General features: G+C 44.7%; 1 protein-coding gene and 1 long non-coding RNA gene across 5 annotated transcripts in view; one reads left to right on the top strand and one right to left on the bottom strand.

The window, feature by feature from the left end:
• The window catches only part of LOC126487652 (uncharacterized), a 52,241-nt gene extending 35,984 nt beyond the window's left edge, over positions 1 to 16,257 (top strand). The window contains exons 2-3 of the long non-coding RNA XR_007588458.1: positions 6,157 to 6,259; positions 16,074 to 16,257. This is a non-coding gene — a long non-coding RNA (uncharacterized lncRNA). The remainder of the gene's footprint in view (positions 1 to 6,156; positions 6,260 to 16,073) is intronic.
• Deup1 (deuterosome assembly protein 1) overlaps positions 1 to 24,872 on the bottom strand; it is a 68,259-nt gene that overhangs the window by 13,392 nt on the left and 29,995 nt on the right. For 2 of the 4 annotated variants that reach the window (XM_050120581.1, XM_050120579.1), the window contains exons 6-11: positions 23,220 to 23,333; positions 21,468 to 21,710; positions 14,319 to 14,464; positions 12,373 to 12,478; positions 5,654 to 5,848; positions 4,256 to 4,342 (exon numbers count right to left, since the gene is read on the bottom strand). In XM_050120581.1, coding sequence (XP_049976538.1) covers positions 4,256 to 4,342; positions 5,654 to 5,848; positions 12,373 to 12,478; positions 14,319 to 14,464; positions 21,468 to 21,710; positions 23,220 to 23,333 — 891 coding nt within the window. Of the gene's footprint in view, positions 1 to 1,216; positions 3,424 to 4,255; positions 4,343 to 5,653; positions 5,849 to 12,372; positions 12,479 to 14,318; positions 14,465 to 21,467; positions 21,711 to 23,219; positions 23,334 to 24,872 lie in introns of those variants that run through there. The other 2 variants (XM_050120583.1, XM_050120582.1) reach the window with 2 other exon arrangements.

Here is a 24,872-nt window from a genome sequence, read left to right as displayed (position 1 = left end):
TAGTTAGGACCAATCTCAAGATCAGTAATTTCCTGTCTAGAAAGGAAATGAAGCGGGAGCTGGAGAGGTGGCTCCATGGTTAAGAGCTTGGGCTGCTCTTGCAGAGGATGTGGGTTTGGGTCCCAGCATGCACATGGTGATTTGTAACTATCCCTAATTCCTAACTCCAGTCCCAGGGGATCAGACATCCTCTGACCTCTGTGGGCAATGCATGAATGCATGCATGTGGTACATAAACATACATGCAGACTAAAAATAAGAAAGAAAGAAAAAAAAATAAAACAGCTGTCATTTTAAAATTACTCAAATATCACAAATGTCAGGAGGCTGAAAATAATGATGTATATATGTATATATTTTGTTTCTTCCTACCCAGGGTGAAATTTCAGCTCTAGTCACTTAATTTTATATTTATATATTCTAATCATAGCTTAAATAATTATCTGAATATGAATTTTTGTACTTGCAGAATTTTAATACATAGAAGTAGAATTTTCTTCATTTCATAACATTTGAGAAGTAACAGAATAAAATAAACAAGGAATAAGAAATTGGTAAACTCCAATAATAAATTAAATAGGGGGCTAGAGAGAGAGGCTGGTCTTCCAGAGGACTCAGGTTCAAGTCCCAGCAACCATATAGTGGCTCAAATCATCTGTAACTCCAGTCCCAGGGGACCTGATATTCTATTCTGGCCTCCACAGGTTCTACACACATGTGGTCCACAGACATAGATGGAGCCAAGACAATTACACACACAAAATAAAAATAAAAGTTAAAAATTTTAAAAATAAGTGAGGTAATAGTATCCTCAAAGCCACTGCTTTTACATGTCAGTAAAATAAACTTGTGCGTCATAACTGAAACAAACGGAAGAAAATGTGTTCAACTATCTAAGCCCAAGCGTAAGAAAGGCAACTAAAACGGGAACTGGGCACGGCAGTTCACGTCCGTAACCATGGCTCACAGAGAGTGACGGACAGACCTCACTTCAGATAAAGTGTCACCCTTGTGACTATTATAGGTTGAACTGTGGCTCCTTACAAAAGCCTGTTGAAGTCCTAACCCCTACTTCCTCATGATATGACCTTATTTGAGAACAGCGTCTTCTCAGAGACAGTGGCCCTGAAGTGAAACCCAGCAAAAGGGAAATCTGATCTGAGCATCATGGGGTGAGGCAGACATGGGGATAACAGCACACTGAGACAAAGTGCTGGGGTGCTGCTGGGGACACCAAAGACTGTCACAGACCAGCGGGGGGGGGGGGAGAGAAGGGGGGAGAGGAGAGGGGACAGAGAGGGGGAGGGGGGAGGGAGCCTGTGCAGAAACCTCCTGCACTGAGGTTAGGAGGAACATGCCCTGAGGACCGTCCCTTGGGACCTCTAGCCTCCTCCCAGAGTCCTGCTCTTCTAAGCACACACTCTGTGATATCAAGTTAATTTAGAACTAGGAAGATTTATCCCTGGAACCCACATTGGACAGAAACTGGGAAATATGTCGACCATAGTGTCTGACACGTCGGCAAATGCAAGGGTCACCTCTGTCGCAAGGCCCTGACAAGTGCTAGCAGCTGCATTTCATAACAGGGCAGAAAGAACGACACAGGATCCTGGGCTGAAAACAAATTCACACCCCACAAACCTCCAGAAGTGTGACATTTATAGTCAGAAACTAGATAATTTGCTTGCGAGTCCTGCCGCGACTTCGATTTTCTCGGATGTCCTAGTAAGGACATCATGACAATGACAGGGATGGGCGTGAGCTCTGGAGAAAAGGAGAGAGCCCGAGAGCTACACTGTGCTAACAAAGTTCCTTTAGCAGAGCAACTCTCAGCCCTGAGTCGTGGTCCCTTTGGAGGTCCAATGACCCTTTCACAGGGGTCAGTTTAGACCATTGGAAATATCAGATATTTGCATGATGATTCATAACAGCAAGATTACTATTATGAAGTAGCAATGAAAATAATTTGATGGATGGGGTCATCACGACGTGAGGAACTGTATTAAAGGGTCACAGCGCTAAGAAGGTTGAGAGCCACTGCTCTAGAAGGAATAACATCCCGTGGACCTCCTTCTATGCTAGCAATTAGCTGCTGATGTGGTAAAAGCAGATAGTCTATTTATAACAGCAAGAAGAATTGTAAATAACTTGGGAAATGGTTTAAAGGAAGGAGACAGGAGCTATTCAAAGAAAATTGTATTATTGGGAAATGTATTATAAGGGAATGGGAATCATTCTATATCTTATTATAACGAAAGCTTTGTCTTCCAAGTTAATACAAAAACGAATTCAATTCCAGATAGAATCCACAGGAAATTACAAGGAGAAACCTGGCGCGTTGAGCTTAGTCTATATGAAAATTTTAACTGTGCTATTACACATTGCATTTCAAAGTACAATTTTAATGAATCGAACAATTGGATGGAAAATATAAAACCTCTGAAAAAGTACAGAAGGGCACAGGTACATGTGGAAACCCTGTCACCAAAGACGGCAGCTCCACCATATCCATCAAGGCGAGTGGTTTCTGGTAAGTCAAAGTCAAACTTCTTTGGCAAAAATACAAAGTTACAGAAAACAGACTTTGAAAATGCTTCAATAAATTGACAAGAAAAAACTTACATCAGCGAAAATATTTACAAAGTATATCTAATTCATATTGTTATAAACTGCCAAGAGGTGCAGGAAATGATTTCCCCACCTACGGCAGGGAAATGAAAATCAAACTGCCGTAGAAAAGATTGCTGTAGTAATAGTACCGGCAGCGAAAAGCACAGCGATGAATGAGAAAGATGATAATGGCATTAGCATCAAGACACACATATCCTGCGAGCCAATGGCTCCTCCTCAAGGAGCTGCTCCCACACATACGTGTTGGGATTTTGTACTGACCGATTTTTCCAGGTGAGAATATAAAAACAGTCAAATGCACGCACAGCTCGAGATCAGCTCTGGGCAGCACCTGAGTTTCACATCTACTTTGTAGGAGACTCTCTCTCCCCACCTTCTCTGTGGGAATGCTCAGGAACAAGCTACAGGGGCCACCACTTGCTTGCCATCACAGAGCCCTCTGCTGCCCAAGTGGAGCTGGGGGGAGGGGTGTGGTAATTAGCGCTGCTTTATATATCTTTGTGCAGTTCAGTTCTTAGAAAATCAAATAATATGAATGAGCAAAGCTGAAAGCCTACAGGAGCAGAGTGAAGCCCCTCAGCAGGGCTCTGGTGACCTGGGAGAGACACAGACAAGCACGTGTGTGTCCCATGTTGGGAATGAAAAGGCAGAGATGACAGGCAGGGTTTTAATGAAGCAGAGAGGGAGACCAGCAAGCTTCCCTTTTCATCCAGCTGTGCTCCAGTCACAGGGTCCACAGCCAGGCTCAAGGAGGAAGGGAGAATGCTTCCAGTTGCTTCCACTGTCTTGATGCTGGAATACGGACTCATGTGAGAACAGGTGCACAACAAGATAGAAATCAACACAACGTTCGCTCTAGAAGGGGCCTGGCTGAGGCCCCAACCCACTGGCTCACATTATGGCTAAAGGGACAGGCTAACTTAAGCAACTATGAGGCCCAAATTTTCCTATCTTACCTTTTCTGTTCCTTGAACAGTTAAAAAAAAAATAGTAACAACAGTAGGATTTTCTCTGAGTGAGTAAAAGAAAAGATAGCAAGGCATGCTAGTATTTCAATATTTTAACCAATAAAAGCTCTTTTTACAAAAACCAGTCATGGACTGCTACATCAGACACAGGAGACAAGTGAGAGGCTTGGGGCCATTTAACCTGTTTGTGAGACCAAGTAGTGCCAGGAGCTAATTCATGTATTCAGTTAACAATCACTGAACACTTGCTTTGTACCGGAAGTCCTGAGCTGTTGGTCATGCCAACTTCCTCCTTGTCATCCAGTTGAAAGGGGCAAGCCACAAAACAAGTCAGAGGCAAATACAAACCAAGCAAGGTCAGACCTAATTGTTTTGATTCAGGTTTGTGGGGAAGGCTTCACTGAGCATAAGGTTGGCACTGAAGTTGGGCCGCCTAGGATATGGGGTTTCAGAATTAAAAGTCAAGAAATTGCATGGTCTGCATGTCTGGGAAGTGGTCAGAACCAAGCCCCAAGCAAGTATCCTGGCCTGGGCGAGCCATGGCTGGAAGGGAGCGCCCAGCTGGAGGGCACATGCCCAGGGGCCACACCGAGGGATCAGCCCCGACCAGACAATCCCCTCCTGTTCAGTTTGGGGGAGTGAATTCAGAGCATTACCAAGTACCGAGCAGGGTCTAAGTCTCCCATCATTCCTTTCAGGTGCGTGTTTTCTGTTCGGACAGCTTTGTATCTCATATCCGAGACCTGAAAGATTAGTAGACAAAAGGCACACGTGAAACTCGCGGAACTAGACATCTTGTTCATCAGCTCTGTCCCGTGGGTTCAAATCCTTTCTGTGGCAGCGAAAAGGGGGCTGCCTGTCAGGGTCCCCTGTTCCCTCTCCCGGCCACTTTTCCTGTTTGAGCAGTGCTAGATTTAAAAAACTTAAATAATCATTTACTTTTTCCCTACCGAGCCCGAAATTCCATTTCTCATGTATTGGAACTGTAACCAGAAAGGTCAGGATTTTAAAATCCCTTCTTCAAGAGATCGCTCATTACGCGTTTTCAATGCCCGATTAACTTTTACAGCAAGCAGTACATGGCTTAATTTGTTCCTTCTGGTGTTTTGGTCGCATTTCCTCGCCTGCCTAGGACTTCATTTTGTGTCCTTTTTCTTTCCCTGATTTCTACCTGAATATTGGAATGATGGATGTTTGCTTCCCTTCCTGGACTGTTCTTTTGTATATCTAAGGCCCATTTCTATATAAAACTCTTGCTTTTGAAAGATTTATTTTTATAAGTTTTAGAATATATGCTCATTGACAAAATCTAGAAAACATGGAAATATGAAAACGGAAATGAGACTTATTCATGGTGGCTGCCCGCTCTGGCCACCTGCCCATGGTGCCCTGGCAGTCGCTGGTTTCCTGGGTACGGCACAAATTGGTCAGTCTAAGGCCATTGGCTGGATGGAGGCCTAATTTTTCCTGTTTTTAACTGCTCTTGTGGAGACTGTCTTGGTTCATGTTTTATGCTCTAAAATCACTTGGTTTTAGAGTGAAGGACCATACAGCCTGTGCTGTCAAAAGCAGGCTATGAATTTGATTATTTGTAAGAGAGCAGGGAGGTTTAAAGGATAAACCGGGGAGGAGGGTGGGCATGAGCATCCCTTGTAGCATCATAACAGTTGAAGCTTGCAACCTCTGCGGTCTCTGGGGACGCGCTGTGTGCTAAGTGGACGTTTAGTTAATACGTGCCGATTTTATTCTGCAGCCTCCATGTTTAAGACATGAATGGCAATCTATTAATGCATGTGTATACCGGGGGGTGTTAGTGGAAAGATCCTATTGAAAACAACTGTGGAAAGAAGCAGGGTGTACGTGACGTGGGAGACAGCTGCAGGAAAATGCCAGCGTGGGACTGCTTGGCCTTGCATGCGCTGTCTTTAGGTCCCTAGTGTTCCTTTGATGATACTTTGTGGAGTGGTCCAGGGTTTTAGGGGGTACCCAAGGCTCCTGACAGTCAAGGAGAGGGCGAGGATGGGCACTGAGCCGGGTCAGCCCTGAGCACATACCTGTTGCTTTGTTAACATTTTTTCCTTTATTTCTAACTCTATCTTTAGTTGTCTTTCCAGAAGGGCAGCTTTCTTCCTGACAGTTGCTATAGTTATCTCCTTCTGGTGGAGCTCCTGGGTGAGGTCCGAGATCTCATTCCTCATGCGTTCCTGTTCGGAGCATCGGTCTTCCTCCTGATAGAGCTGGCTTCTCATCTGCAGGGAGAGTGACCAGAGACGTGACCAGCCCGCTCACTCACAGAGGAGCTGCAGCCTGTGCTGGACTCCCCCAGTCTTCCTATCTATAATGTCTGCAGCCCATGGTGTCCCCGTCTGACCCATGCCAACCGACAAGCAGCGCATAAAGTTCAGTTTCCTCCCAACCCCGAAGTCCTTTGCTTTCTTGTAGTGTGCCGAGTGTTGCTCAGCTTTGGTACAGACTTGACAGAAACTGTTACTAAGTCCTGTGCTTTGTTTTTGAGGCAGGGTCTACCTCCACAGCTCAGACTGTCCTTTATCTTTAGATCCTCATGCCTTGACCCCTGAAGTTCTGGGATTATGGTGTACACAACCAAGTCTGGCCATCAGGACCTTCTTACGGAGAAAAAGAAAAAGGACCTAAGAAGGGTAAGCAACTTGCTCAAATCATACAAAAAGTGTCAGATTTGAGACTGGAACTCACGGTTCTTGGTTTTAATTAAGGTTTTTAAATGAGAAAAGTGTAAATCCCACTTTAAATGAGAAAAGCTGTGACCCCACACTGCGTCTCAGAGTCACGAAGACACCAAGCTTAGTGTGTTGGTAAGAATGTCTTACTGGCCACTCCCGACCCTTGGAGTGTCTCCACCCTCCACTTTCCAAAAAACAGCCCAGTTCACCCTCTCAGATGCCCTGCTTTTTGTTCCCGTCGCTCCCACCTTGGCCACACCCCCAGCATTGCTCACTGCTTCTCACCCTTGGGAGTCACAGATAAACTATGTATGATCCCTCTCCCACATAAGGGGCAGGGGAGAAAGATAAACAATTTATCTTATTTTTTTAATATCTAAACAATAACCCTTTATTGAAAAGGGGTTAGTTTAAATAGCTACAAAGTTGAAGTGTAAAGTGTGTACATTTCTACAGGTACAAGTTAACTTCTTAGTGAGAAAGCAAATATTTATTAGCAAAGTATGTTTAGATTTGGATGGAAAAACTGAAGGGGGATTTAGAATTGTGGCTGCAAGATCTTCCAGCACATGTTCACATTGTCATCATTCGATGTCGGCTGGCTCTCAGTGGCCCCCTTAACTCACAAACACGGGGCTCACACTGAATGCTTGAAAATGCTTTTGTTTAAAAAAAAAAACCAAAAAACCCAAAAAACTTTCTCCAATCAAATTAATATTAAAATAACCCAAACAGAGGATTTCATGGATGCACTCCATAGTCATCAACGCTTTTCTTGGTAGAAACTTCACACAGTTAACCCCTAACCATTCACAGATCACAACAGTGAAGGGGCAAAATGAGCAAACATATTATTTTCTTAATTTATAACAATTTTTAAGTCTCATTTTATTAGTACTATTGATTTTTGGCCTAAATTACACACAAATCCCCATCTCATCATCAATCAAGCACTTTCTGCTGCAGCAAAACGACAGCAGAGACCTAGCACCTGCTTTGCTTCCTCCGCACCACCGTCTCCCTCATTTGCCCGTTTCTGTGGCCATTAACTGACATTACGAGACAGTGCCAGAGCCGATAAGCCAGGTGCGGCTCTGCTCACCTGCTGGCAACACAGATCTGAAATGCCTTTCATTCACGCCACACAGACATTTCACTGAACAACCTGAGGGAAACGATAGTGGCTAAAGACAGATGAGACAGACTGCACATAAAAAACCGCTGTTTTCCTCTCAATAGAAAACCACTGAAAAAGGGAAGAGTTAGAGGAAGACCTGGCAGGAATTTGGGCATCAAGCGGCATTTTGTGCAAGAGCACCCCCAGTCACAAGCCTGGGTTCCGATCTATGCCAGCCAAGGACCACGATTCCCACTGCCATGGCAGCTCTTTTGCACCCGGTTATACATTAAAGTGCAGTATAAAATATAAACATTTTGGTTTCTTCAAAAAAGTATTGTCTTTTAGTTGAGTAGAAAGTTTACTGACTCTTACTGTGTAACGAGTCTTGTTACACTATGAAGCCGGAGCTCACAGCTGCTTTGGTTTTCTCCACAGCACAGCATAATCAGCACCCACAGTATAAAAATCCTTGTAGTGAGTTCTCTACAGAGGTCTGAAAATGATCTGGCACTAGAGTCCAGAGCTCTTAAAGTTCAACCCTGAAATCCTGCTTTTTAAAAGCTATTCAAGTATAAACATGTATCTCATTAGATAAATCTCTTCCGTTCTGCCTGGTTAACAGACAAATGTGCAGATGAATTAACCGCACTAACTACAGCAGCAAAAGTGGTTTTAGGTGTTCTGCACAAATATAAAGTTAACAGTGAGCTTCGTTCTACTGAGCAAATATGCTGCCGCCAAGTCTGCACCACCTCTGTTACAGGGACGTCATGTCCACCACACAGGAACATTCTGAGCAAAGACATAAATCAAGAGTACTTGTCACTGATTGGTCAGGCCAGCTAAATCAAAGACATTCACTATTAAATTATACACGTTGACTGGTTTTTTGAAAAGAAATTCTAACATTAGTGGTTAAGGAAGAAGAAAATCAGGATTTACCTCACAAGATATAAAATATGACATAACAGTGGAATATAAATGTTAAAAGTACTTCAGACCAGAGGGCAAAAAAGAGAAAAGAACCAAAACCCAAAACCACCAAAAGTTAAAAACAAACAAAAACAAAGCAAAGTCCCAACTGAAGTCCTCAGGAAGTTAATCCAGATGGGGCACACTTTCAAGGGTGTTAAGAAAAGATCCCGCTCCCGCATAAGGGACAGGGGAGAAAGATAAACAGGTATTTATAGCACAGGGTGGTAACTGATGTTTGAGAAGTGTCCTGGAGGATGCATAGCCCAGCTGGGAGATGCAGGGGTGGGGGTGGGGGGGGAGGGGCAGGGAGCTTGTGTTAGGATGGTCTTCCCAAAGGAGCCATCATCAGGAAAGTCCTAAGGGAAGGTGGAAGCCAGAAAGCCAGGTGAAAGGAATGCAGCCAAAGGTGGGGCCAGAGAACTGCGTTCACTGAGGGAGCCTGGGGCGTTTTCATCCTCTGTGTGCCAAGAAGTAAGGCCAGAGAGGGAAATCAAGAGAATCCACAGACGTCTATGAATATACTCGGACACTTAGAAGGAAGAAGTGACTCTTTTACATTTCCGGTTTTAAATCCAGTGTGTATCTCTATAGGAAGAAGGGGCTCTTCCCTTTTTGTGAAACTGAATTAGGATCTCACTATGCCCACCTGGCTCTCCTTTTCCAAGCGTTCTCTGTGTGTCCGTCCGGCTGGTCTCCTCATCCAGTCCCGTAATCTCATGTTCTAGTTTCAGTTCTCATGAATGGGAGTCACTTCCTAGAACCTGTGCCCCATCCATCCGTCCTGGGCAGCACACTAGGATGGCCAGGGTTTAGGACTCACACCCAGGGAAAGAAGGCCTAATGCAGGGGGTCACATGGGTCCAAAGGCTAATGTGCTGCGTCCTAGGCTAGGCACCACCCACTCTTCTCTGATCCTGCTCTGATTACTAAGATTAGACATGTGACTTAGAAATCACGTGATCTTAACTTTGCCACTCAGAAAACATGAACCAGGGGCCTGTTGTACAGCTTCCCAAAGCAAGAGTCTCAGTGATGGGACCTAACCCCAGTATATGTGACAGATCCGATCTCTCTCTCTTTTTGTGTTTTTGAGATAGGGTTTTTCTGTAACTTGGGAGCCTGTTCTGGAACTCACTCTGTGGACCAGGCTGGCCTCGAACTCACAGAGAGTGATGGTTCTCTTTAAATTACATTTGCTTGTGTGTTCACGTGAATGCCATGGTGTACATGTGGAGGTTCTGAGAATTCACAAGGGTTGGCTCACTCTTCCTACCATGAGTCTGGGCGACAGAACTCAGGTCATCAGGCTTGGCAGGAAGGCCCTCGGTCTGCTGGGCTGTCTTGCTCACTCCCTCTGAATCTCTCTGACTCATCCCTCTCTAGTTTCCATCCTTATAGTTTATTTGGTGAGCCAGCTGATTGTTCTGCAGCTTGATGGTCTGGAATTTACTGTTTATGTCCCTGTGGTGTATTTTAGCATGGTCCTCTTCAAAATGAAACTCAGAAAATTAAGAAAATGAATATGCTTTTCTGAAAGACGATTAAGATTTTTTTATTAGTTTATAGTTGTTAGATATTAAAACAACATGCTCTTCCACAGAGCCTTTTTCTAAATGAGATTGATTTATTTGTGCTTCCAATAACATGGCTTCTTTTTAATGTGAATTGTATCATAAAATAAGTAACGAAAAACAGCTCTGTACCCACAAAAGAAAAACCACTCACAAGACTCATAGTGCATGGCACTTGTTAGTGTCATTGCAATGGAATGGAAATGTTCTTTGTAGATATTTCGGGGAGCTGCAGCTGGTTACTAAGGCCCCGCATGGCGGCGCTGCAGCCTCTAGGGGCCTGGAAGATCTGTACCTTGGCCTCTCTCTACCTCAGAGTCTGACTCCAAGGAGTCTTGATTTTACTCTGTCTCTCTGAATTGGTTGGACGTCTCTGAGCTCCAGGAGAGTCTAACTATACATGGCGTTAGTTACTCCTTCTACCATGACACAGTCAGTAAAGAGCAGGTTTTTGAAAGTTATCTTTTTAAAAATCAGCGAACTCAGTTTTATGGGATTGCGTGGTATCAGTGTTCAGAACAGGACAGCAACAGCAGCTGCTCTGTTTTCTGTGCTGGACCTGCTTCAGTTCTCAGGAGCTCTGCCAGGGTCTGTCTTCTGAGGGGATGGAGGACAGAGACAGGGTCTTGACGTATAGCCTAGGCTGGCCTCAGACTTGCTGCAATTCTCCTCCTTCAACTTCATAAGTATTAGGATTAATGGTGCGAATTACCACACCCATTCAAAACCTTTCTTTCTTTCTTTCTTTTTTTTTTTAAGATTTTATTTGTTTATTTATTGTGCATACAACATTCTGCCTTCATGTCTGCCCACATGCCAGAAGAGGGCGCCAGGTCTCATTACAGATGGTTGTGAGTCACCATGTGGTTGCTGGGGATTGAACTCAGGACCTCTGGAAGAGCAGCCAGTGCTCTTAACCACTAAGCCATCTCTCCAGCCCCCTCTTTTTTTTTTTTTTTTTAAAAGAATTGGTTCTTTTTAAAAAATATTTATTTATTTATTATTATGTATATAACATTCCTTCCATGTATGCTTGCCAGAAGAGGGCACCAGATCTCATTATAGATGGCTGTGAGCCACCATGTGGTTGCTGGGAATTGAACTCAGGACCTCTGGAAGAGTAGTCAGTGCTCTTAACCTCTGAGCCATCTCTTCAGCCCCATTCAAAACCTTTCATTGCAATGTATTTCTTATGGACGCTGGTGGAATTACAAGGAGGATATATTGGCTGTAGGAGAATGAAGAACGCAGGTTCCTTATGAACCCTGACCAGACCCTCCTCATCTTGGGTTTTTAGCCCCTCACAGTCTGTGCTGGGCCCTTAGAAATGCGGGTGTGGCCCAAACCACAGTAGGTCACATCTGTCGGGTGTTCCTGAGCCAGGCTTTGTTTACGCATTAGGTTGCATTATTAGCTCATGATTTTTGACAGAGGTAGGGACGTAGTTTCTGTTGTGAAGTAGTCTACATTTGAAACTTGGGTCTGCCACCTATTGTCTGTTTAACGTGGGAGAATTTATTCAACTTCTCTGTGTCTTTAGTCTCCTCTAATGTAAAAAGAGGATTGACATAGATCCCATCTTTAAAGATGATTGCAAGGACTGAGTGACAGGCTTTGTTAATCCTTGGGACAGTTTGTTCCTGGCACGTGGTAAGAACCATATTGGCTCATTTTACCCCCATCACAGATACCTCGAGGTGTTGGAAGTTTCATTTCCCTTTCCTCTGAAAGGGAACAATCCCTCCGGCCCCAAAAACACAGCTCATAAGACTTAGGCAACTATCTACCCCCTGCAAAGTAAGGCCCAGGACGCCCAGAAAGTTGTAAGATTCCCCAAAGTCCAACCACTAATTTCAACAGTTAACAGTTGCTTATTATTCAGGAGACTGCAGTGGAGCTGCCAGCTAGCCAGGGCTGCAGCCTCTCTGATGCATTTCCCTCCTGCAGGGCCATTTTCAGTGGTCCCAGCTGCCTCTGAATCACACACGGCCCTGCAAACATGCGCCCACTGCCGTAGGTCATTAATAAACTCACTGGTTTACTAAATGAGCCCTGAGTGGAATCCTTCCTGCGGTCTACAGTCGGTGCCCTCTCTGGAGAGACAGACGTTTGTTCATTGTGTCGACAGTACTAACCACCCAGTCTGAGATGAGGTCCCCCAGGTCCCCCACATGCTGAGCACCAGGCTGGCTCTCTCAAGGCCCCTCCACATTTCACCTGCAGCTGCCCGCTGGAGACAACCCAAGATTTGTGTTCACACAGACTAACAGAATTATCCGCTTGGTAGATCATTTCTTTTGGAGAAAATACAGCAGGAGAAAGAAGGGAGCGTGAAGGGAGATTTTAAAGCCAATTTTATGCAGAGACTTTAGAGCTGAAAGAATGGATCTCGTCATACTCCTTACTTTGTTTAATTCCTTTTCGTGATTTGGTTGATCTGAGACCATTGCAAACAACTCTCTCCTCTTCCTTTCTGGTTCTTTAGTAGAAGGGGAATATGACGATTCAAGTCTACAAATTAAAAATAAAATAGGCAACACGTAAGCTTAACTTGGCGAATTGCTAATTTTATTGTCAGTCTATGTCACTGGCCGCGTGGAGACAGGTCACAATATTATCAACACTAATAGCTAAAAAATTGCAAATTCTAATAATTCCAGCCCTGAGAATATTTCTCTTTTTTTATGGGAGTGGTTTAAATGGGAGAAAAGGTAGCAGTTAACAGGCTTTCAATTATATATTAAAATAATCAGGTTACTAGGGTTGCATATGTACATAAGACTTTTAAAAAGTATTTATTTATATATTTTATGCACCCAAGTTCTTTGTTTGCATGTCTGCAGAAGAGGGTATCGGATCCCGTTTATCCATGGTTGTAAGCTGCCATGGATTGGCTGGGAATTGAATTCCAGACCTCTGTAAAAGTAGCCAATGCTCTTAATCACCGAGGCAGCTCTCCATTCCCTGTAGGTAAAATTTTGAATAAGAAAAGACTTCAGCCAGGCGGTGGTGGCGCACGCCTTTAATCCCAGCACTCGGGAAGCAGAGGCAGGCGGATCTCTGTGAGTTCAAGGCCAGCCTGGTCTACAAGAGCTAGTTCCAGGACAGGAACCAAAAAAGCTACGGAGAAACCCTGTCTCGAAAAATCTACAAAAAAAAAAAAAAATGGAAATAAAGCCTCACTCAAAAGGTACAAAATCATAGCAGCCTCCCTGGCGTATAGGTGTCCAAGATGGGCTGATCTTTCTGCACCCCTCCCCCACTCCCTGACATATAGGTGTCTAAGCTGGCCTGATCTTTCTGGCCATCGTAGTTATCCCTCCCATCCCCACATTTGAGTTTATGTAGGCCAACAGCGTGTGAGTATAATTGCTACTGATGTATAACGATCCTAGAAGAACCAAGCGCTGTCAGCTTTACTGTGAATGTTGTCTTCTCCCCCATATGTACAAGTGAACATGCTTCTCACACAACCACAGTACACACTACATGCTATTTACTTCCGTATGATCATAGTTCACACTACATGTATGTTTCTCACTGACCTTAACCACTGAGGCATCTTTCCTTATTCCCATATCCTACAACTTTGAAGAAATAATTACTGCCCGAAAAGCAGTAACAATTATCTTCCGGTAAAATAGCCTTTATCATTTAGCTATTCGGATTTTAAAAACCCTATCATTCGCTTCATTAGCTTGCTGATTCTGAGAAGAAAGTTCCACACCAGCGAATTGTTAAAGACATCATCTCTTCAGAACCTCAAGCACCGAGAATTCTCAGAAGACCTCCATTGGGTGGCTGTGAAAGCCACAATACATGTCTGCTCTTGAGGAAAAAATTGTGTTAGTAATACAAAGAGATTTATCTTATTTTAAATTACGTGTATGTATGTGTGTATGCACATGAGCACAGGTGCCCTCAGAGGACAGAGGTGCCAGGGCCCCTGGAGCTCAGCAATGTGTTTATGAGCCACCTGACCTGGATGCTGGGAACTGGCCTAGGGTCCTCTGGAAGAGTAGCGAGCTGTCTCGCCACCGAGTCATCCCTCCAGGACAGACACTGGCTCTGTCTGTGGAGCTGCAGGTCGGGAGTGCAAAGTTTCCACACTGTTTCTTCAGCAAGAGGAAAGGTTAGATCAGGCTTATAGGCGACCAAGGCAGAGACAATAAAAGAGTAAATCTCATTTCCCTGCAAATTTATAATTAAACACCAGGTCTACACTGTTTTTCTATTGATATCCTCAAGACTGCACGGTAATTCAAATAAACTTTGTTCAAATATGAAGCCTTCAAATGCACACACACACACATCCTGCCTTGGGAAAGTTCCTCTCGGGTGAGAGCTGTACCTTTTCCTGTTATCGTGAGCAGCCTGGAACTCTCCCATTTTCAGCAGCTCCCTGTGCAAGTGCAGTCTTTCCATCTCTATAATCCTCAGAAGATCATCACGTGACTGTAGCTCATTCTTCACCTCTGACAGTCCTGCTTCCATGGCCTGCATTAAAAATTTCTGACGTTCATGTTAGAAGCACGATGTATGATACATTAAGAACTAAATCTAGCCCTCAAAACAATACAGGACGTCACCATTGCTCTTGGTTGTCCATCAGTCATCCTACTGCTGAAATACTGGTTGTAAGACCTGGGGAGATCAAGCCGATAGCTCCCTCCCTTGCAGGGCAGCTTGCATAGTGTCAGAATATGCTATGTGGGCTGCTGTGTGAGACAACTAGGCAGTGGTATTACCCAGCGGGAGACCCTGCATGGCACCAACATGCCAAGCAACACGTGCCTGCTGGTGCAATAGTGGCACGGATGGTATGTTGACAACCAGTCCCATTCTGATTGGATCTGGGGCTTGTTCCACAGGAGGGAACTCATATCTGGGATGATGGGGAGATCACAAGTCCCAGGGAGAAGCTACTGTTGTTGCTTTGCTGACCAAACATGTTAAAGTGCCTTTGAATATTTGTTTATATCCATAAGTCAGTGGTGTTCTCGGCCTTGGTCAGAGAAACTTCTTTTTGCAGTGGGCGGTGGTTAACTCAGACTTGTCAAAATGCTGAGAATAAGTGACCGTGGGCTCAGCCCTAAATGGGACATTTTATCTCCCACCCTCAAGGCTCTGGAGTGTTTGACATGATGGGTAGTGCACATGGCTTGGCGGCTGTGCTCATGAACTCATGACAGCCGTTGCTAACTGTGTAAGACAGGGCCTTGTACATCACTGGGGAGAGAGGGCTCCACTCCTCCTAGGGAAGCTATGGGTAGTGATGGCTTCTGGGAAAAGGCAAGTCCTTGTCTTCTATGATGTAGCCACAGGGAAGGTGCCATGTTATAGTATGTAAGTCCACACCCATGGAAGCAATCCTAGTGACACCACAAGGTCACCTCCCCCACTCACACACACACACACTCACATACACACACTACACTTTCATACTCTCACACACATACATACACACAGACACTCTGTCACTCATACACTCACACTCATGCACACACCCACACCATAATTGCACACACACATTCTCACACATGCACACAAACATACTCACAGTCTTTCGCACAATATTCACACATTTTCACATATGCTCACACACTCACACTCATATTCACAGCCTTTCACAAATACATACACACTCTCACACACACATTTTCTCTCACAAATACACAAACTCACACATTCTCACACACACTTACACACTCTCACATACACATTCTCACACTTACACACACTCACATACAATTCTCTCTCTCATACACACACTTACACACATTCACTCTCACACATTCTCTCTCATACACACACTTACACACTCTCAGTCTCTCACACACATTCCTTCACACACACTCACATACACACACACTCTCTCTCTCACACACACACATGATGGCAGGGAGAGGACCCGTTCAGAAGAAGGAGGGATACAGTGGGGGAGGTGGGTTCTGGGAGAAGATAATGGTGGTGAAAATGGCTGAAATTCACCATATACATGTATGAAACTATTAAATAATTTAAAAATTAAAAATTGATGCTTAAAAATCAATGTACTTAATTTTAAGTAAGGCATGTTTCCTCTTTTGCTTCCTCTGTCTTACAGAATTCCTTTCACTCACTGGACAAGTCCTCAGTGAGCTCCTATATACTCTGGGGGCAGATTCTAGTCACCCTCAGAGAGCTCACGGGCCTGGACAAAGACAAAGAACAAATGACCAAGCCACCTCAAAGTGGTGACACCGTGCAAACCTGAAGCCATGCAGTTTGAATAAAGCACAAAGTGTGAACTCTAATCAATGCTGCTACTTTCTGATTAATGATGAACAGGAAGTAAATGACAGATAATCTCACGACCAAAGCCGGCACTCAGTTTTCCTGCCAAAGCTGGCAACACCATGAGTTAGGAGCCTTGGTGTTCTCAGGCCCATGACAGTCAAGCTTCGCTCAGGTATCCAGGAATAGCAGTGACCCCTGGGCCTGTCTGTGCAAGGCCTGCGCAGTTCAGGGGTGCAGCAGAGATGTGGACAGGAGAGAAAGGGCAAGGGCAGTGGCCGAGGCTCCTCAGCTGGTGGGAGAGAGAACCTGCAGGACACCAGCCTCCTCTTAGCGCAGGAGGGAAGAACAAACAGACAGAGGAGGTTCTGCATTTGGGTGGATGGGGAGCTTCAGAGCCTGGCTGAGTGTTGGGGAAGGGAGGAGGTGTTGGAAGTGGGGTTACAGACAGGCCTTGGCATCATTGACAGGGCAGATGACCCCATTGCAGGCGTGAGCACGGCTTGTAAGATGAGCTGCCGCACAGTGCTGGCAGGAAACCGGGGAGCCACGCAGTGAGTTCTTTCCTCCGGCAAGTTCCCCAGGTTCACCACGCTGAACTACATCTATTCCTATTGATGGCTGAATTATATCCCATTCGTGGCTATACCACATTCTGAGTTTCCATCATCAGTCGGCACACATTGTGGGCTAACTCTGCTTTTCGGCAGTCATGAGCAATGAGTCCTCTTTACTGATGGAGTTCTTAGGAAGTTTCCTTAAAACAAAAGATTTCAGTTACAATTCTTTTCCAAGGGCCTGGGTTTGGGAAAAAACTGATTGCAATACTTAGCCACACACATTGCTGGTGACTCAGAAATGAGTTGAAAAACACATTCAAAATGATGTCTTATGAGATAAGTTTAGATATTCTCTGTTTTGAAAAGTGGGGATTTTTCAGGTAGAGTTAAAATTTCAAAAATTAAAGAAGAGTGAAACAATTAATTCTACAGTAAAAAAAAGCAATTTACCTTAATGCAAAAGCCACCTGCTATGTTATGCAGGTGAAGAAGGGACAGCCTGGACACTCTACTTTGTGGAATTCCCACCATGGAACATGAATAGCAAACAGAGAGTGGGCGTGTCTTTCTTGGGGGAGAGAAGTGGGACAGTTCCCACTCTAGGCTGGTGACCTGAGGTGTCAGGGTGATGGGAGTGGTCTGCTCTGTTTCTTGAAAACATGCCCTGTGGTGATGAGTACCCAGGAGAAGCCCGCTGTGCAAAGATCCTGCACCACAGGTGCAAGAATGTAAATTAAGGCAGACATTGAACAAGTTGGAAATAATGATTTGACAGATAAAGAGGCAAAATAGACGGTAGCTGGCAGAATAATGCAAATGGTGTGAGAACAACCAGGAGGGTTTGTTGATATTGACAAATCTAGAACTTCTATCTTCTTGCTTTGGATTAAATAAGCCTGAGTCGACATGAGAATTAATGGATTTTTAAAATTAGGAGATCGTTTTGAAATTGGTACAATTTTGCATGAAAGTCAAATCAATTATTTGTCCATGTGTCAAACATCTGGGGAAATGACTGCTGCTGGGACATTTTCAAGCATGTCTGGAGCAATCTGAGTGCTGGAAGCTCCCTTTAATTTTGACATTTTATGAAAACCAAATATAGATCAGGCATCTAGTAGTGAAATGTAGGTGTGTTGTAGGTGTTACACATACACACAGATCAGGCATCTAGCAGTGAAATGTAGGTGTGTTGTAGGTGTTACACATACACAGATTCTTGATGACTTAGTATAAAAGCTGTACTATGTCTCATTAACAATTTTCACATTTTGATTACATCTTAGATGACAATGATTTGATATACATACTACTTACATCAATTTACTCATTTCTCTCTAGTTTTTAATGTGACTACAAGACAATTTCAGCCAAGGCTGGGGCTCAGCTGGTACAGGGCTTTATCCAGTGTGCACGAAGCCCTGGCTTCTGTCCTTAGCGCAGCAGAAACAGAGTGTGGTGGTGTGCACCCAAACTCCCAGTTCAGGAAGTGGAGGAGGAAAAGCTCATGATGACCTCAGGCTATATAGGGAGTTTAAGGGCAGCCTGGGCTACACAAGACCCTTTCTCAAAAAACAAATCAATGAAGCAAAGCAAAGAACAATAACAAACACTCCAGAATTTCAGTTAAACCAATGCTTGGATTATACTTCTTTTGGAGGGTGCTGCTCTGGCTCTCAGTGACGCATTAACAAGCAAATGAGAAGTTAACTTTCCTAGCAGAGATGTTTGAAAGACAGAGTCACTTATCTTTGCCATTACTCGCTAGTGGAGACTTAAAAGCAGAGGGCATGTAGGATGTAAATAAACATGAGGGGTGTGTGCGGGCACCTCTCTAGGTTGCAGAAAGGCGAATGATGTGCGTGCCTCCAGGAGGTGCAGACACAGCTGGTAGCAGAATTACTGTAACACATTAAATGACAGCGGCTTAGATAAGGATTGCTGTCTTTCTGCATTTACATGCAAGATGTGGAGCATTCTGTCAGGTGACTGAGAAGGGAGGGCCGTTGTTTTTGCAATTGCACGTTATGGTTCTTGTATTATTTACCTCTACTAATCCTTATTTGGTACAATGCAGATTTTTGTAGAACAAACCCGAGGCCCATCTGGCTAGTTAGGAACTGTCTATTGCTCTGAGAGGGGCAGTGATTTTAAACCTTCAAATCAGCTGTCACACCTAGGCAATGGGCTCTCAGCATTCAACAGAAAGCGCAAGGACAGGCCGTAAGTGACACCTGGGAACGAAACAGGGAGGAGGAAACAGAAGAAAGGAAAACACAGGAGTCTTGGTGCTTTTTTCCAAAGAGAAACTGTAGAACTTTTGAGCCAACTTACTTTTCAATTTTCAAAAATAAATTTTCTAGGAAAACAGATACTTTTTCCTCTTGAGCATGTTCCAAATAAGGTCCGAAGAGTTTGCCTTATTTAATACATGTAATTTGTGTGTGCGTGTGTGTGCATGAGTACGTGTGCTCTTGCCTGCCTGTGGTGTGGGAGTACACATGCCTGAGTGATGAGGACAGAGGTGGACCCTGAGCACATTTTTGCTCTCCACCTAGCTTTATTTTATTGAGAAAGGGAGATTTATTTTTGTTTTGTTTTGTTTTGTTTTGTTGTTGCTGAGCCTGGAGCTCACTATTCAGCCAGACAGTCTGGCGAGCAAAGCTCTTTGGATGCTCATGTCTGTCCCTAGCCACTTAGCAAGCACTGAGGGGAACAGACTTGCAGAGACCAGAGCTAAAAAGCCCCCAACAAGAGTCAAAACAGTTCTTCAGTCCATGCAGTGTGAACTGAAGCCCAGGGCAGAATATTTTGGAAGGATCTAGAAAAATAATCTGCTTATTCATTGTGCGGGATCTCGGTACAGGCTCCACCTGTGAAGACAGCAGTGAAATGTGTGCTCTCGTCTTTAAACAGAAGGTAGGACCAATGTCTGATCCCAGAGGAGAGAATCCTGCTGGAGCCAGCAGCTGTGCGAATTGCTCTCTCCGGCAGGTGGGTAAGTAGCAAGCTGAGTGCTGGGAGAGCCTGGCCAAGCTCCAGGAAGAGAAGGATTCATCTTAGACTATGACAGAACCAGGGAAGATGCCACCACACCTGTCCTGTGTCTGGAGGATGCCTGGTTCCGGTGTCTAGTGTTTTCAGTTCAATCTGGTTTATTTGTTTACATCTGTCAAGTTAATGTTAAAATAATATCTTTCACCAGACATAGCTGGAGTCCAAGATGGGGGAGATGCAGGTCTCTTAGAAACATCCTGGAAGAGAGAACGTAGGAGCCATGTGGCTCTGTCCCCTCCCTAACACAGTGGAGAGGACATGGGGAGGACAGATGTTGATGTGCATGTTTCAGGACAGTACTGTGGTGACGCAGCAGTGTGAGGACGGAGGAGCTGGCCCAGGACTAGGAAATGACTCAGAACTGGAGAGCAGAAGCTACTGGGGCAGAATCTCCCAGAGAAACAGGGGTCTACCCAGGTAGTGAGCTTCAGGACAGGGAGAGATGAGAGGAGCCGAGAGACGGGTGAACTGAATGAAGAAAGCGGTAGAAACAACATTTAGAGGTGGGAAAGGAGGGTCAGAAGCAGAGAGAGGCTGGCGAGGCTGTCTCAAGTGTCTGAATTTGCACGAGTACGAGATGATGATGGGATAACAAGTGCTGGTTCTGAAGGTGCTGTTGCCAATGCCCCTACTAATTACAAAAAATAGAAAGAAAGAAAGAAAGAAAGAAAGAAAGAAAGAAAGAAAGAAAGAAAGAAAGAAAGATAGAAGAAGTTGGCTTAAGGAAGACCAAGTTGGTTACAGATCTCCAAATCTATCGCTCTGATGGTGTCACCAAGACCTTCAGTTCCAGAAGACTGTTCCGCAGAGGCTTATGACCAAGTGTGGTGCTCAGACACCGACAGGCCCAAGAGTTTCTATGTGCCAGGTGGTTGAACCCTTGGGAGATGGGGTCCAGTGGACACCCCAGTCTGTCCTTCTTCCCCTTTGCTTGTGGGTCATGAGGTTTTAGTTTACCCTGCTTCCCATACCGCGATCTTCTGCCCCACCACAGGCCTGAAGTACTCAGGCCACTCCCAAACCGTGAGCCTAAAGGAATCAGTTAATCATCATGGTCTACCCAGAGTGCTTTGCTACAGTGATGGGAGTGGACTACCATGTGGAGGTCCCAACAAAGAGTCAGAGCTGCTCCATGCCATTGACGGGGAGCTGTTCCATTGCACTGGTAAAAATACATATTGCCAGTGTGCTACTAAAAGACTCCAGAGGCTAACATACCCTGAGATTACTGCATTTACTCCAGGGAGAAGAACTATGGAGGGGAGCTCTGACCTGAGTTGACAGTACAACAGGAAGCTGTGTATAAGTGCTCTTATCCCTGTCAAGCCAGCATCTGTGCAGCTCATCAACAACAGCTGGAAATGAAGCTAAAAGCAAAGACCCTCGCCGGGCACCACCCCTGGCGCAGACCCTTACCTGGCACCGCCCCTGGTACAGACCCTCGCCTGGCGCAGATCCTCGCCTGGCACCACCCCTGGCGCAGACCCTCGCCTGGCACCGCCCCTAGCGCAGACCCTGGCCTGGCACCATCCCTGGCGCACACCCTGGCCTGGCACTGCCCCTGGCGCACACCCTGGCCTGGCACCGCCTCTGGCGCAGACCCTCACCTGGCATTGCCTCTGGTACATCTTCAGTTCTTGTAGCAGCTTCTGGTTTTCATCCTGTAACTTGTTCCTGCTCAGTGCTATTTCACTCACCGCCGACTTTAACTTTTCAATAATAAACTCATCTCTCTGGCTGGCTTCACAACCAGGATCTGATTCGCACACCAGACGAGGAATCTCAGGGCTGCTGTCCTCTGGGCATTGCTTCTTACCATTTAGCTGAGTTTGGTAATTTTGTGCCTGTTTCTGAGAAATATGATAATCAGGTAAACGAAGCAGAGAATATCATATTTAAGCTTCCATGCAGTCAGAGAAGTAAAGAAATTAGTAAAGATATCTGTCAGTACTAAGCTTGGCTTGTACAGTATAGCATTATGTTTATAATCTCGATTTCAGATGATATGAGGAGAAAATGTATTTGCATAATTTTGGAGTAGGGAAGGGGTCTGGTATTAATCAAGAAAGAAAATCTAGAAGCTATAATAAAAGAAAAATGTTAATTCAACTGCATAATCATGATAAAGAAATAAAAACCAGAAACAGATTGAGGGGAAAAGCAGTTGCCAACACATAACTGTTATTGGTAATTCCTAATGTGTAAAACCTACATATCAATAGGGCAAGCTAGTGACACAGCAGAACATACTGAGCATGGGGGATGCTGAAGGGCAAAGTAGAATGAGGACACGCCCAGCCTACCGGTGAGTAAGGACATGTCACACAAACCATAGAGACATATCCTACCGTGGGTAAGGACATGTCACACAAACCATAGAGACATATCCTACCGTGGGTAAGGACATGTCACACAAACCATAGAGACATATCCTACCGTGGGTAAGGACATGTCACACAAACCATATAGACATATCCTACCGTGGGTAAGGACATGTCACACAAACCATATAGACATATCCTACCGTGGGTAAGGACATGTCACACAAATCATATAGATATATCTTACTGTGGGTAAGGACATGTCACACAAACCATAGAGACATATGCTACCGTGGGTAAGGACATGTCACACAAACCATGTACACATATACTTTGTTTTGTTGCTGTTGTTGTTTGTGATTCAGAATCCTTTTATATACTGCAGGCTTGCCTCAAACTCATGACCCTCGTTGCCTTTGGACCCCAAGTGCAGGGTCTAAGTGTCTTGAGCCACCCAGGCCCCTCCCCCGAAGACCTCTAGCTGCCAGATTCCACCCACAGAACACTCTAACTACCCTAACTGCTGGACCCTGACCCCACCCTACAGAGTAATAAACCCAATCTCTGTACACCAAATCCCACCAATCTCCATTCTGGAAAGCTCCGCCCCTTTCCCAAGGAACTCTGTATGAGCCCTGCATCCCGTTCTGTTCGCTGCTGTTTTCCACCCTAGCAGAAGCAGCCATCCCTGTTTCTGTTTTTCCTCCTGACAAATCTCATGTGTGAGGATTGTTGTGCGGTGTGACTTTGTGGTACTCTTTGGCTCCTGGCTGCCAGGATACCTTTCCACCCGAGCTGTAATGCTCGGACACAGGGATAAAAGTGTATGTTGTCTAAAGATGTAACAGCAGCAGACTTTCAGCCACAGCCTGAGACCATGGTCGCAAGGGGCTCATGCACATAGTTGTAATGTCACCAGACTCACGATGGCTGCTGGCCCTCAGTTCACATTTCCATGAGTAAGTAGATTCTATACTGAATACAAGGATGGCAGTAATTAATCTCTAATTATAATTTCCAATTTAGACAATACTTTACTTGAAATTGATTGCATTTTTCAGATAGTAATTTTTGTTGAGCATCCAAAGATACTAGGTGAGTCTGGTAGAGGATCTCCTGTTTGTCCCATTCCCTTGACTTCGCTCTAAATTCCTTTGGAATGGGGAAGGGAGAGATAAACAAACAAAAAAGGATTATTCACTAAAGTGCAGTGAACAGGGCTTTTTTTCCTTCATGCATCTTCATTAGGAGAAAAAAAAGCAAGTATATTCTTTACCTTTTAGGATAGCAAACAAGAACATGACAGGATTACACATTGACTGATTGCTATAGGTTCTATGTCCTGCCTCTGAACCACTTGGACCAGGGAGTTTTATTTCAGATGTTTATTTGCATGCTTATAATGAAATGCCTTGTTGATGCCATCCAAGTCTAAACACACACTCGTCTGCTTCACATACCCTGTGTGTACTCTGACAAAAGGTGACGGTATGTATCCTGTTTAATATACCCATGTTGTGGTCATCCATATTACTTGTGACATTGTGTCTGCGCTCGAAAGCCTGGGATTCTGGAGCATTTGGGAACGTTAAATTTTCAGAATAGGTGTATTTAACCTGTGTATTTCAGTTTTTAAAAGAAATTATGGATTTTTTTTAACATACATAGAAACATACTGAAACCTTAAATCTCTCGCATGGCAAAGGACGAGTGCTGACGAGGGAGAGTCAAACAACCTTGGCGTCAGCTGGCACCTACCCACTTCTCGGGTGTGTCTCCCTTCCCTTCATTCTCTACACTTAGCCACTGGACACTTTCCTTCATCACTTAAGAGGTGGATCTAGGAGATGCTCAGCAATTAAGAGCCTGTACTACTCTTGCTGAGGGCCATCTGGGCCCAGGGCATCGGCCACCAGCAGCATCAACATTCACATGTATGCAGCCCCATAATTAGAAATAAAATAGTTCTTTTAGAAGACGTCCTTTTATCAAGTTCTACGAACTCAGTGTTTGTGCATCTTTTAACACGTATGTTGAAGCCTATGCTCACTGTTTTGAAATTGAAAGTTGGGCCTCTGGGAGGTTGTTGAGTTATGATCCTGGAGCCAGGGTGGGTTGAATTAGTGTCCTTGTAATAAAAGATTAAGAAAATCAGGGGTGCCGGGCGATGGTGGCGCATGCCTTTAATCCCAGCACTCGGGAGGCAGAGGAAGGTGGATCTCTGTGAGTTCGAGACCAGCCTGGTCTACAGAGCTAGTGCCAGGACAGGCTCCAAAGCCACAGAGAAACCCTTGAAAAACCAAAAAAAATGTATATATTCCATACTTTCTTCATCCATTCTTCAATTGAAGGGCATCTAGGTTGTTTCCAGGTTCTGGCTATTACAAACAATGCTGCTATAAACATAGTAGAGCCTATACTTTTGTTGTGTGATAAGGCCTCTCTTGGGTATATTCCCAAGAGTGGTAAGCCTGGGTCAAAACTGGTCTCGCTGAACATAGCGGACAAGGAGGACTACTGAGACCTCAAGAACAATGGCAATGGGTTTTTGATTCTACTGGACCTATTGGTTTCGTGGGAGCCTAGGCAGTTTCGTGGATGCTCACCTTACTAGACCTGGATGGAGGTGGGTGGTCCTTGGACTTCCCACAGGGCAGAGAACCCTGATTGCTTTTTGGGCTGACGAGGGAG

Source organism: Alexandromys fortis, unplaced genomic scaffold (assembly GCF_014885135.2).
Source record: "Alexandromys fortis isolate MF-2015 unplaced genomic scaffold, M_Fortis_MF-2015_v1.1 scaffold_171, whole genome shotgun sequence".
NCBI classification, from domain to species: Eukaryota; Metazoa; Chordata; class Mammalia; order Rodentia; family Cricetidae; genus Alexandromys; species Alexandromys fortis.
Note: the sequence above shows the minus strand (reverse complement) of the source record. Positions and strands in the feature narration are given on the sequence as shown.